The sequence below is a fragment of the Eumetopias jubatus genome, unplaced genomic scaffold (assembly GCF_037043125.1).
Source record: "Eumetopias jubatus isolate StellerSeaLion01/CBP00866 unplaced genomic scaffold, mEumJub1_p1.0 scaffold_1, whole genome shotgun sequence".
Lineage (NCBI taxonomy): Eukaryota > Metazoa > Chordata > Mammalia > Carnivora > Otariidae > Eumetopias > Eumetopias jubatus.
This window is the reverse complement of record NW_028274807.1, coordinates 105,700,135-105,712,582: the sequence shown is the minus strand read 5'-3', so window position 1 is coordinate 105,712,582 and position 12,448 is coordinate 105,700,135. Positions and strand designations below refer to the sequence as shown.

Genomic DNA, 12,448 nt, shown 5'->3' with positions numbered 1-12,448 from the left:
AAGTTTTTATTTTAATTCCAGTACAGTTAACATACAAGTGTTATATTAGTTATAGGTATGCATTTTAGTGATTCAACAATTCTAGAACCATTTCATTATTAATATGAAGAAAAATCATTTATTCCACAATGGCTTTGAAATTGTGCTCATTTCTTTATTAGATAAACAAGTACGGGAGGTTTGTGGATCAGTATGTGGTGACAGGTTTTTCAAAGGTTTTTTTTTTTTTTTTAATTCTTCTGTTAACCTTTTGTGTTAGTTTTTATGCTGGCTCTTTTTCCTAGAGAAGCACCTGCTGGTTTTCCTTTTTTTTTTTTTTCCCCTGTGTGTAGGCAAGGAAGGTTAGTGTAGAAATCAGGAAAGAAAAGGTGAACTTTCCTATTTATTTCTTTCTGTACTTTTGCTGTATGATCTGGAAATAGATGGTCAATAAATCCCATGAAAGATACATGATAATGTGAAAATGTACTATACTGTACTATTAATAGCAAAATAGGTAGTAATTGAAAGAGTTGCAAGAAAAAGTAAGGGTGGTGGGGACAGGTGTGAAGAAGAAATGCTGATGACAAGCAGCACAGTTAGAGAATCCATTTCCTGATTAGAAGCCTACAATTGTTAAATTAACTCCCCCTGATCTCATCTTCTTAGGAAATCTTAGAGAAGAAAAAATAAAATACTCTTTTTGACTCCCATTCCTAACTCTTTTTGCTTTTTATCACAGTTTCTGACTAAGCATAAAACACACCTCAGACATCCATATCCCTAAGTAGCAGAAAATGTAAAACAGGCCCATGGGCTGGGCAGCAGGACCACACTTGTCCACTTTGTCTGCTGCTAGACTATAGTTCACTTGTGAATGTTCTTAGACCATATCTCTAAGTCTACTCTCTCTAGACTGAGCTAACCCCCACCGGTCTCTGACTTCCAATATCCAACAGCTTTGCTAGAATTTTCATCCAGCATTCTGAAAGCAGAATGCACTTGGTCTAAGTTTAGAATTGCCACAATTTAAAACTAAAACAATACTTATAGATCAGCAAAGTAATAATTCTTTATTTATTCCCCTTCTGAATGTCAACTGATGTTAGAGACAGGTGGGCTTTTTTTTTTTTTTTTTTTAGAAAAAGAAGCAACGAACAACTTTCCTTTGGCTGTTTTTGTTAGGGGACATATGCAGAAGTCAAAATAACTCCAGCAAACTAATGGAAAAATTAGTTCTTTTGCAAAAGTAAAACTGATCTTTTGTTTTTTAAAACGGTGACAAAATGAACACTTGTAATAGAATTTTAGCTTCAAAAGATATTTATTACCACAGAACATGAAGTAAAATAAAGAGACCAGAGTTGTTTATTTTATAAAACAGAAGTGATGGTGCAAGGGCTGGAGAGCACACTGTTCTTTCTGGGATAACAATCCCTTTCTCTAGCAGTAACAGCTCATTTTGTCCTGTTTCAGTAAAGTAATTTTAGTACTTTGGAACTTTGAAATTTATTCAGAATAACAGTTTTATGTTTCCAAGCACAGATTGTCATTGCCAGAAAAAATAAACGTAATTTTCCAGGTCATTTTGGGCCACTGTGGCTAGGGTCAGATTTTGTGTTGAGTTAAAGTAGAGGAAAAAGAAAGAGAATATAGTCATAGAAATATTAGCACTAGCATCCTGAAAAAGTGATATTTGTATGTGGGTGTGAGTACGTGTGTTGTGATTTTAAGCAATTGTAGTTTTAAAACTTAATGACAAAAGAAATAGGAAGCAATGTAATTTTTGGAGAGACTATTCAGTTAATCTTGTAATCCAAGATAGTTCATTAGGAAAAACAGTTTTTTTACTATGAATCTTGAAAAATCTGCAAAATACTTTTTTTTCTTTTTTTTAAGTCCAAAATACTTTTGTTGGCTGGCTGCAGAGGGTCATAGTGTCTAAGGTGAGGTTTCCCAGTGGAAAAATAGGTATTGGAGGAAATACACTTTGGAAGTGTATTTATATAAACAGAGTGTGTCATGTATAATTTATGTGTGAAGCCAACATTTCTTAAAATTGCTCAATAAAATTTCTTTATGGGTTAATCTCTGTGTTTCAGTCCCAGATTGATTTATTTTTACTTTTACGGTTTTAAAAGTAAGATTCTTATTTTGAGATCACTGTAGATTCACATGTAGTTGCAAGAAATGAAACTAAGAGATGCCAGCTTCTTCTTCCCCAGCTTCCCCTTCTTTCCCCAGTTTCCCCCAGTGGTAATATCTGGCAAAACTGTGCTGCAGTCTCATAACCAGGATATTGACATCGATACAGTCAGGATGTAGAACAGTTCTGTCACAACAAGGGGTCCTTGTGTTGCCCTTTTATAACCACCCTCACCTCAACTACCTCTTCACACACCTCCACTACCCCACCTCCCACCCCTAATTCATGACCCCTTGGAACCATCGATATCCAATAATTATGTCATTTCAAGAGTGTTATCTAAATGGAATCAAGCAGTATGTAACCTTTTAGGATTAGTTTTTTCACTCATTGTAATTCTCTGGAGCTTTATTCAGGTTGTTGCATGTATCAGTAGTTTATTCCTTTCTGTTGCTGAGAAGTGTTCCAGGGTATGAAGGTACTACAGTTTAACCTGTTGAAGGACATCTGGATTTTTTTCCAGTTTTTGACTATTATGTATAAAGCTGTAAATATTCATGTATATGTTTTTATGTGAACATATGTTTTCATTTTCCTGAGATAAATGCCCAAGAGTGCAATTGCTAGGTTGTACACTAGTTGCACTGCATGTTTAGTTTTTTGACACTGTCAAACTTTTCCAGAGGTCTGTCCCATTTTACATTCTCAACAGCAGTGTATGAGTGAGCCACCTTTTCTGCATCTTTACCAGACTTTGATGTCATTAGTGTTTATGTTAGCTTTTCTGATAGATCTATAGTGATATCTCATTGTGGTTTTAACTTGCATTTTTCTAATGGCTAATGATGAATATCTTTTCATGTGCTTATTTGGCATCTATATATCTTCTTAGGTGAAGTCTCTCTTCCTGTCTTTTGACCATGTGTTTTCTAATTGGATTTTCTTAAACTGTTGAGTTTTAAGAGTTCTTGTGTAATCTAGATAACAGTCCTTTGTCAGATATGTGATTTGTAAATATTTTTTTCCCAGTCTATAGCTTGTCTTTTTATCCTCTTCATATGGTCTTTTGCAGAACAAAAGTTTCAGATTTTGATGAAATCCAGCTTACCAGTTTTTCCATTTATGGATTATGCTTTTGGTATCAAATATAAGAATTCCTTGCCTAGAAAATCCTGAAAATTTTCTCCTAGGTTTTTTTCCTTCTAAAATAATATTTTTATGTTTTACATTTAGGTCCATAATCATTTTGAATTAATTTTTGTATTGGGTATGAGTTTAGTATAACTTCTTTCCTCCTTCCCTCCCTCCCTCCCTCCCTCCCTCCCTCCCTCCCTCCCTCCTTCCCTCCCTCCTTCCCTCCCTCCCTCCCTCCTTCCTTCCCTCCTTCCCTTCCTTTTAACCTATGAGTATCTGATTGTTCCATCACCATTTGTTGAAAAGGCTGTCTTTCCTTCACTGAGTTGCTTTTCGACCATTGCAAAAAATCAGTTTGATATATTTATGCAGATCTATTTCTGGGTTTGCTATTCTATTCCATTGATCTATGTGTCTGTCCCTCTGTTAATACCACACAGTCTTGATTACTGTAGCAATATAGTATGTCTTGAAATCAGGTAAAATGATTCTTTCCACTTTATTTTTTCAAAATTGTTTTAGCTCTTCTAGTTCCTTTGCCTTTCCATATAAATTTGAGAACAATCCTGTCTATATCTTTAAAAACATTTTGCTGAAATTTTGATAAGAATTACATTAAGCTTATATATATATAAATTTCGGGACAATTGCTATTTTTAATATTTTGAGTCTTCAGTATGTTTTTCTGTATATTTGGATCTTTTATTTTTTCTTCAGTGTTTTTATAGTTTTTAGCATATAAATACTGTACGTTTTGTTAGATTTATGCCTAAGTATTTCGTTTTTTTGAGCAATCATCAGTATTGTATTTTTAATTTCACTGTCCAGGTGTTCACTGGCAATCTGTACAACTATAATTTATTTATGTTATTCTTTGATCATTGACCTTGCTGAACTTATTTGTTCTAGTTTTATTGTAGATTCTTTGGGATTTTCTATGTAGACAACCATGTCCTCTCAAATAGGGACAGTTTTCTTTCTTTCTTTCTGGTATATATACCATTTACTTCTTCTTGCCTTCTTCTATGCTAGAACTTCCAGAATTATGTTGAATAAGAGTAGAGAGAATGGATATCCTTGCCTTGTTACTGATATTAGAGGAAAAAACACACAATTTTTCACCATTACATATAATGTTGGCAAAGGTTTTTTGTAGATGTTCTTTGCCAATTGATCTCTAAATTGATGGTGTAGCAACTTGACTTATTGATAAAGAAGGTTCCTGATGGCTTTATGAAATGGTCAGGTGGCCTGTATACTTAATGATTCAAAAGGCACACTGTCCTGTCTCAAAGTGTTTCTCCCAATCCTAATGAAATTCACTAGCTAGACGCTCTTTGCATCTTTTTAAATGGAAGACCTCTTAGAAAGGTTAACATTTTATACTGCTGTCACTCTTACCTGTGTGAAATAGTTTATGTTTCTTTCTTCCTTATCCAAGGACAAAAAGCATGGGATGGGTGGGGGAAGAAAGAAGGAACAGTTTTGGAGCAGAGAATGCCTCATTTGGGCAGCAGGAGGTTACTGGAGTGCCTTTCCTAGTTGAAGCAAAGACAGGAACTTTGAAAAGGATCCGAAGCCTAATTTAACCTTTTAAAAATTTTGCATCATTTTTATATTAAATAACTATAATTTTAAAAGTACAAACACTGAACTTGTGAAGTTTATTTTATAATTTATTTTAAATAGCTGTACGTTTAATATACTGCATTTGTTGATGCCTCCTCTAAAGTGCATCTTGTAGAAAGCAAAAACATCCTAATGTTAGCTCTTTTGTCAAGAATGACAGCATGTCGTTATTTTACTTACAAAATGAGGACGTGATATAACACCAGGTTATAAGAATGAAGCACAAATTATATTTCACAAAAAACAGGTAACTTTTACTTCATTTGGGAACATAATTATAGTATTTAATAATTTCTCAAGTTTCACAAAAATGTCTTAAGTAATTAGCCCATACAAACACAAAGAATTTGAAAGGGTTATTATATTTCTTTCTGTTGTAGTTTTACTTATGGAAAATTATTTACAAGTTAACGACATTGAAAACTTTTGTTCAATATACTTATTTAACATAGATCAATCAGTGATTCAGATTGTACCAGGCCAAGTCTGGAGACTCTTTTTATGGACTTATTATTTTATAATTTGATTGTCTTGTTTCCTAGCTCATAATGTCATGTTGGGGCTCTCTTTGTTGAACGTCTAGAAGATTCTATAAAATGTATTACTTCATATATTTCAGCTACATCCACCCCCCACTTAATGGCTGTGGTAAAATAACATTCTAATAGCTTTTGTAACTGTGAAATGTATACTCTTTTTGTTTTGTACATCAGGCTGCAAATAAGCTCCACCCAGCAAGAGTTTTCTTTAGGATGAGGATAAGGCATTTTGCCAGAATCTGGGCAAGAACCATGATTAATAGACATAAGGTTAAGAATGAAAGTGCCTTTAAGTAAGCAATATAATTTTCAAATTGATGAGAAGGAACCAAAACTCACAGTGAGGAAAGGAATTATAAGAAAATACCCATCTGTTCTGAATTAGTTCAGGTCTCTTGACCTAGATAAATTATATTCCCAGGAACTGATAGTACCTTTGAATGGGCCTGTGGTTGGTGATCTTTGAGAACATGTAGAGAGTAAGAGGATAATGTACAAATGCCATCCCATGTGTAAAATAAGCATAAATTACAACTAGTGAACTCAATTTCAATCCCAGACAATATACTAGAATATATTTATTAAAAGGTGATTTGTAGGGGGTGCCTGGGTGGCTCAGTTGGTTAAGCGTCTGTGTTCGGCTCAGGTCATGGTCTCTGGGCCCTGGGATCCAGGCTGGCATCGGGTCTCTGCTCAGTGGGGAGTCTGCTTCTCCCTCTCACTCTGCCCCTCCCCCAACTCATGTGCAGGAGCACACACGCTCTCTCTTTCAAATAAATAAATCTTAAAAAAATAAAAGGTGGTTTGTGAGTATATACTAGAAAGCAATAGCCGTTGAGCCAATTTTACGTTCATTAAGGGAACTGGCATGTAGGTCCTGCCATTCCATTTTGTGTACCGTTACTAGATCCAGGAACTGTAGTAGCCATAGAATATATGGAGTTTATGAAGACATTTGACAAAGTTTGTCATAATATTCCTGAAGACAATATGAATCAGTATAAAGATAATTGGGTAGTTTAATAACCAGTTGAAAGTTGTAGCTTCAACTCTTCAAATGTGCTGAATAATAGATCAGTATCAACCAAGTATTTATGACATGCTGTGGAGTTCTTTCCTCAATTTTGTCATATTCAACATTTTTAATCAATGAATTGGATGGATAAAGCAACTTACAATGATCAGTTTTGAAAAAGACACAAAGCTTAAAATTTCCTGGATACAAAAGTCAGTAACTAAAGGCTGAGACTAAGACATACCTATCTTCAAAATATATGTGTGTCTAAGATATTTATGTATAAATATATGTTATTTATTTACTTATATTTATAATTATATTTATTTTCCAGCACTTCAATCTGAAAAGCCAAATACTCACATGATAGAATGAAGGTTATTGGTTGCAAGAAATAGGTAGTATAAGAGGGAAAGAGAATAATGCAGGAAGATTGGGCGTGGACCCCAAAGGGCAAGAAGGGCAGCTAGGTCTCAAGAGAACTGAAGTGAGGAATTTGAAGGTCTTTGGTTCCTTTTTTCCTCTCCTACTCTGGATCCAGATTATCTTTGTCTTATCTTGTCTCTGTGTGTCTGTTCATTTTTCTCCCTCATTCCAGTAATGTGGCTAACTCTGTACCTTATATGATCCTTCTCTGTTAAGACTGCTTAAAGGTGTCCCAAATACCTGGGTCTTCAGCACTTATAAGTCTGGTTGGCTCATCCCAGCTTAGGGCTTGGTTCTTCTGGGTCTAATGTCTAATCCTCATCCCCCAGTCAGCCATGGCTAGGGTGGATAGGTGGAGGGAGTTTTAGTTATTTTACTAAACAGAGCAGCCAGGACTGTAGAAGGTGGATTCTCTTAAAAAAGCGGACACACATGGGAAGGAATAGATTGGTATATTTAATATAATGAAAGATGGTTTTGTACTGAAGTATATTTTTAAAAAATAGGGGCTTTTTTTTAAACATAAAAGTCTGTTGTATATAATAACATATAATTGCTGAAAATATAAAAGACAGTCATGATCTAAGGTTGCATTAGAAGGTACTACCAATGATATTACTTATGAGATATTAGAATGAGGGAGGCTTGAGCCCTCTCTTATTCTGTTCAGTGAGACCAACCACACTGGAGTATTAAATTCTGGGCACCATACTTTGAGACATATATAGAACACTGGAACAAGTTCAGAGAAAATTATTTAGAATAAGGAAGAAATTCAAAACCATGTTATATGGGAAACAGCTAAGGGATCTGGAAGTGTTGACCTGGAGAAGAGAAGATATGGAGTGTTCCTGAAAGCTGTTTTTAAATATTAGAAAGAGCTCTAGGGTTGTTCCACATGGTTCCTAGGAGGTCTAGGACCAGTGGATATTCCAGGGAGGCAGATCTGGGGTCAACATGAGAAAGAATTTCCTGGGAGACAAAGCCATCAGAAGATAAACAGGCTGCTTTACAAAGTAGTTTCCCATCATTTGGGATGTTGAAATAGTCAGGATAATGACTTACTAGAGTGGAGTAGACTTTATGAACCCATCCAGAGCTTGAACCAAGTTATCTTTATGATTTCCTCCAAACTTGTTGTTTTACAAATCTGTAATTTTGGTATTGCTGGCAGTTAGATGATTGATGTTGTCATTTGTCCGTATCCCATAATATTATGTTTTTTGATTTGAAATTTTTATTATTGAACTTTAGATGAACAAAATGTTACTATGTAAAAATTTGTTATTAGTTTGTTTCATCTGACTCTTGTGTAATGGCATTGATAGGCAGATGAGGTGCTGTCACTCTTAGTTAAGGGAGCAGTTTCTACAATCTTGAGGGAGGTTGCATTAAAAGTAGCACTTAAAAGTGTTGCTTTCATTTTAGTACCCTGGAGCAAATATTTAATGAAGCTGTCTCTCATCCTTTTTGAATAGCAGGACAAGTAGAGTAGAGTCTACTTGAAGAACATTTATATACTTGAGACAGAAAAAAGAATTACCTCTCTCTTGACTTTGCTAAAATTCCATTTTTCACTACCCTTATGTTGACCAGAGATATACGAACATTTTATGTGAAGGAAGGAAGATGATTTAGCTGACCTTCACATGGCAGATAAATATGACACAAATGGTTACAGGAGTAGGTGCTGGGTTTAGATAGACTTGGGTTTAATCCCAATGTCTCCATGTATCAGCTGGTTATTCAGCTTAAGTGGTTGCCATTTCCCTGTCTATAAAATCTACCATAGGTATCTACCATACCTATGTGAAAGGAGAAGGACTGGGAGAGAAGATGTTAGGTTCAAAATGTTTTTGCGATTTGTGGTTTTATGACAGAATTCTAGCATAAATTCTGTTAAATTCTGTAAAAAGCATACAATGTTAAAACTGAACAGGAACTTAAGGGTTCATTTGGTCCAATGCCAGAATTTTATAAATGAAGAAAAATAAGATCTGAAAAAGCCTAGAAGCATCTCCAGGTTCACAGTGCAGCTGGCAGTAAAAGGCCCGTGGTTTCTCTCCACTTCATGGAAGACTCCTCTTAAAACAAGAATTTTAAAGATATTTTCATCATTTTTAGTTTTATCTCATGGAAACTATTTCAAGAGTAAATTTTTCTTAGAGATACTATGGAGAAATAATCACTCTGAAAGACCCTTTTCCAATTCCAAGATTTTGTGTCAGTGTCAGTATCATGCCAGTTTTAAAAATTTTATCCAGATGTCAGCAGTGTCATAATTATCACTCCGTGGCATACTTGATTTGACCAGCATGGTTGCAATAACATCTTCAGTAGAGAACTTTGCTTTTCAGAATTTAAAAAATATCATTTTAATTTATGTATGTCTGTCTGTCTGTATGTATGTCTGTTTTCTAGATGTCTCCTGAAGAAAAAGTTTGTAAGTACTGTGGAGTCAGCTATCTTATTCTTCATGAGTTTAAGGCTATGGAAGAAAAAGTGAAAGTGATGGAAAAAGAGATGAAATTTTATCAAGGAAGCGTAGACCGTGAAAAGAGACTTCAAGAAAAGCTACGGTCTCTTAGTCAAGATTTTGAACAGTACAGAATTGACAGTGAATCCAAAACAGAAAGGTTGGAGTCTGTTATTCTCTCCTGTCATTTATTTAGTTTGAAAGAAAAGTACAGGAAATAAATAGACTTTGAATGTTTTTCTAGAATTTCTCTAAATCAGTTATAAGTTACACTTTAATATATTTGAGTTCATTTTATCATTAATAATTATTAAACATATTATAGTTTGAACATTTCTTTGAGACATGTATTTACTATTTGAATAATTAGAAATCAGTTAATTCAGTAATTATATGTTGAGATGGGTCAAGTTTTATTTTTCCCCAGATATATATCCTAATTTTATCATTAGGAAGATTTGTCTATCAAAAACCAGGTGAATTTTGGTAGTTTTTGATACTTAACATTTGTTTTTAAATGGCCTCAAATATTTAGATTTATAGAATAAGGTTTTCATGTTTTGAAAAGGATGCCAAAATGTTAAAATCGGTATATGATTCTAAATCACTGAAATTGGAATAAAATTGAAGAATGAGTTCTTAATGCTGTTGAATCTAATCAGCAATTTAGTCTGCCTAGAGACACTTCAGTGGATTTATACAGACACTTCTATAGAAGGGTTTTTGCTGGTATTTTATGGCTTTTCCTTTTTCTTATTAATGATTATTTCTCCATTTAAAGTATCAACAGTTGATGTTAGTAAATCTTGAATTTAATGAATGTAATGAATATGTCTTTGTAAGAGTAGAAACTTTGTTAAATCTCTTAGGATTAAGAACTTCAATTACATTTTATTATACATTTTTATACGTTAAACCTCCATTGAGCCCGATATTTCTTAGACCTTTACTAAGAAAATTTTGTTACAGTTTCTTCAATTTCAAATCTGAGTACTAAAGTATTTTGTAATATTTGAGTGGAAAAATAAAAAGTTTGAAGTATTTAGTTTAAAATTTTAGAGTTGGAGGGTTTTTGCCTGTCAGAGCAGAAATTCTTTTGCTTGCTATATTTACATTTTACTTTCTTTAATAATATATTGAATTATATAAGTCATATGTAAACACACAAAGTAAAAGAAGTAGATAGAAGAAAAGGCAAGGAATTCCCTTTTTATTCTGATTTCTTCTTACTGGAGATAAAACCGCTTTTAATGGTTTGGTGTATATCTTTCTAGATCCTTTATTGTGCCTTTACCTTTATTATAGATATATTTCTTTAAGATATCTAATGTATTATATAAGATGTATAATTTAAAAATCTTCATCTTTTGATAGACTGGTTTTAAATATAAGCAATATATTCAATATGTCATTCTGTGACTTTTGCCACTTAATTTATATATATTGAAAGTTGTTCCATGTTAATACATATAGATCTATCTTGTTTTTAACTGTTACAACATTTTCTTTACTAAGAATATACCATAATTTACTTAACCATTTTTCTTTTCGACATTTAGATTATTTCCAATACTTACTACAGATAGTACCTATATTTATATTCTTATGTATGTATGTTTTCTGTGGGATAAATTCCTAGAAGTGAAATTGCTGAAAGAAAGGAAAAGTCAATTTAAAATTCTAATAAATGTTGTACCAAATTGTCCTTTGAGAAGATAGTGTTAATTTATATTTGGCCAATAGTTGATAAAGTGGCCATTTTCCTACTTGTCGTTAATATTAGAGTTTTTCAGATTTTACTTTTCTTAAGAGGGGGAGGGGCAAACATAGAGGAAGAGAGAGAATCCCACGCAGGCTCCATGCCCAGTGTGGAGCCTGACACAGGGCTCGATCTCATGACCCTGAGATCACAACCTGAGCCAAACTCAAGACTTGGATGCTTAACCGACTGAGTCACCCAGGCGCCCCAACAAATTTTTGCTTTTTTCTTGAGTGAAAAAAGTTACTTCATGGGTGTTTAATTTGTGTTTCTTTATTTCTAATGAGGTTGAACATTTTTTCATATGTTCATTAGACATTTATATTTCTTCCTCTGTTAATTACTTGCTCATATCTGTTGTCCAAATTTCTATTGGGTTGTTTAGTTTTCTTTACTTATAGGAGATTTTAATATAACATGGACATTATACTTTGTTTATATATGTTGCTAATATTTTCTCATGGTTGCTTATCTTTTTGTTTATTGTGTTTTTTCTGCATTGATTTTTTTTAATATTCTATGCTAAATTCTGGTTAGAGTTCTGTGTCAAGTTCTTTTGGTTATGAACAACAGAAACTCACCTGATTAACACTAACCTAGATTCAGGCAAGTTGAAAAACCAACATATATTTAAAACTTTTATAGCATTGATGTTTTAGTTACCTTTTTAATCTATTTGGAATTAATTTTTGTCTGGTGGATTTATAATTTCATGTTTATTGTTGTTTTCTAAATGTATGGCTTGTTATCCCAATATTATTCATTATATCTTTCATTCTTTCTCCCTTGGTTTGAAATGCTACCTATTAATTTCTATTCTAGTCTATTTCTGGACTCTCTGTTTTATGCTATTGATGTCTTAGTCCATTTGGGCAAATATAACAAGTTCATTTGGTCCAATGCCAGAATTTTATAAATGAAGAAAAATAAGATCTGAAAAAGTCTAGAAGCATCTCCAGGTTCACAGTGCAGCTGGCAGTAAATGGCCCGTGGTTTCTCTCCACTTTGTGGAAGACTCCTCTTAAAACAAGAATTTTAAAGATGTTTTCATCATTTTTAGTTTTATTTCATGGAAACTATTTCAAGAGTAAATTTTTCTTAGAGATACTATGGAGAAATAATCACTCTGAAAGACCCTTTTCTAATTCCAAGATTTTGTGTCAGTGTCAGTATCATGCCAGTTTTAAAAAAATTTTATCCAGATGTCAGCAGTGTCATAATTATCACTCCGTGGCATAGTCCAGTGTACATTTACTTGATTTGACCAGCATGGTTGCAATAACATCTTCAGTAGAACTTTGCTTTTCAGCATTAACCATACACTGGGTGGTTATAAACAACATTA

General features: G+C 33.5%; 1 protein-coding gene across 1 annotated transcript in view; it reads left to right on the top strand.

Moving 5' to 3' along the window:
• LEKR1 (leucine, glutamate and lysine rich 1) overlaps nt 1–12,448 on the top strand; it is a 187,852-nt gene that overhangs the window by 5,163 nt on the left and 170,241 nt on the right. Inside the window, exon 3 of the mRNA XM_028103184.2 lies at nt 9,290–9,504. Within this exon, the coding sequence (XP_027958985.1) occupies nt 9,290–9,504 (215 nt within the window). The remainder of the gene's footprint in view (nt 1–9,289; nt 9,505–12,448) is intronic.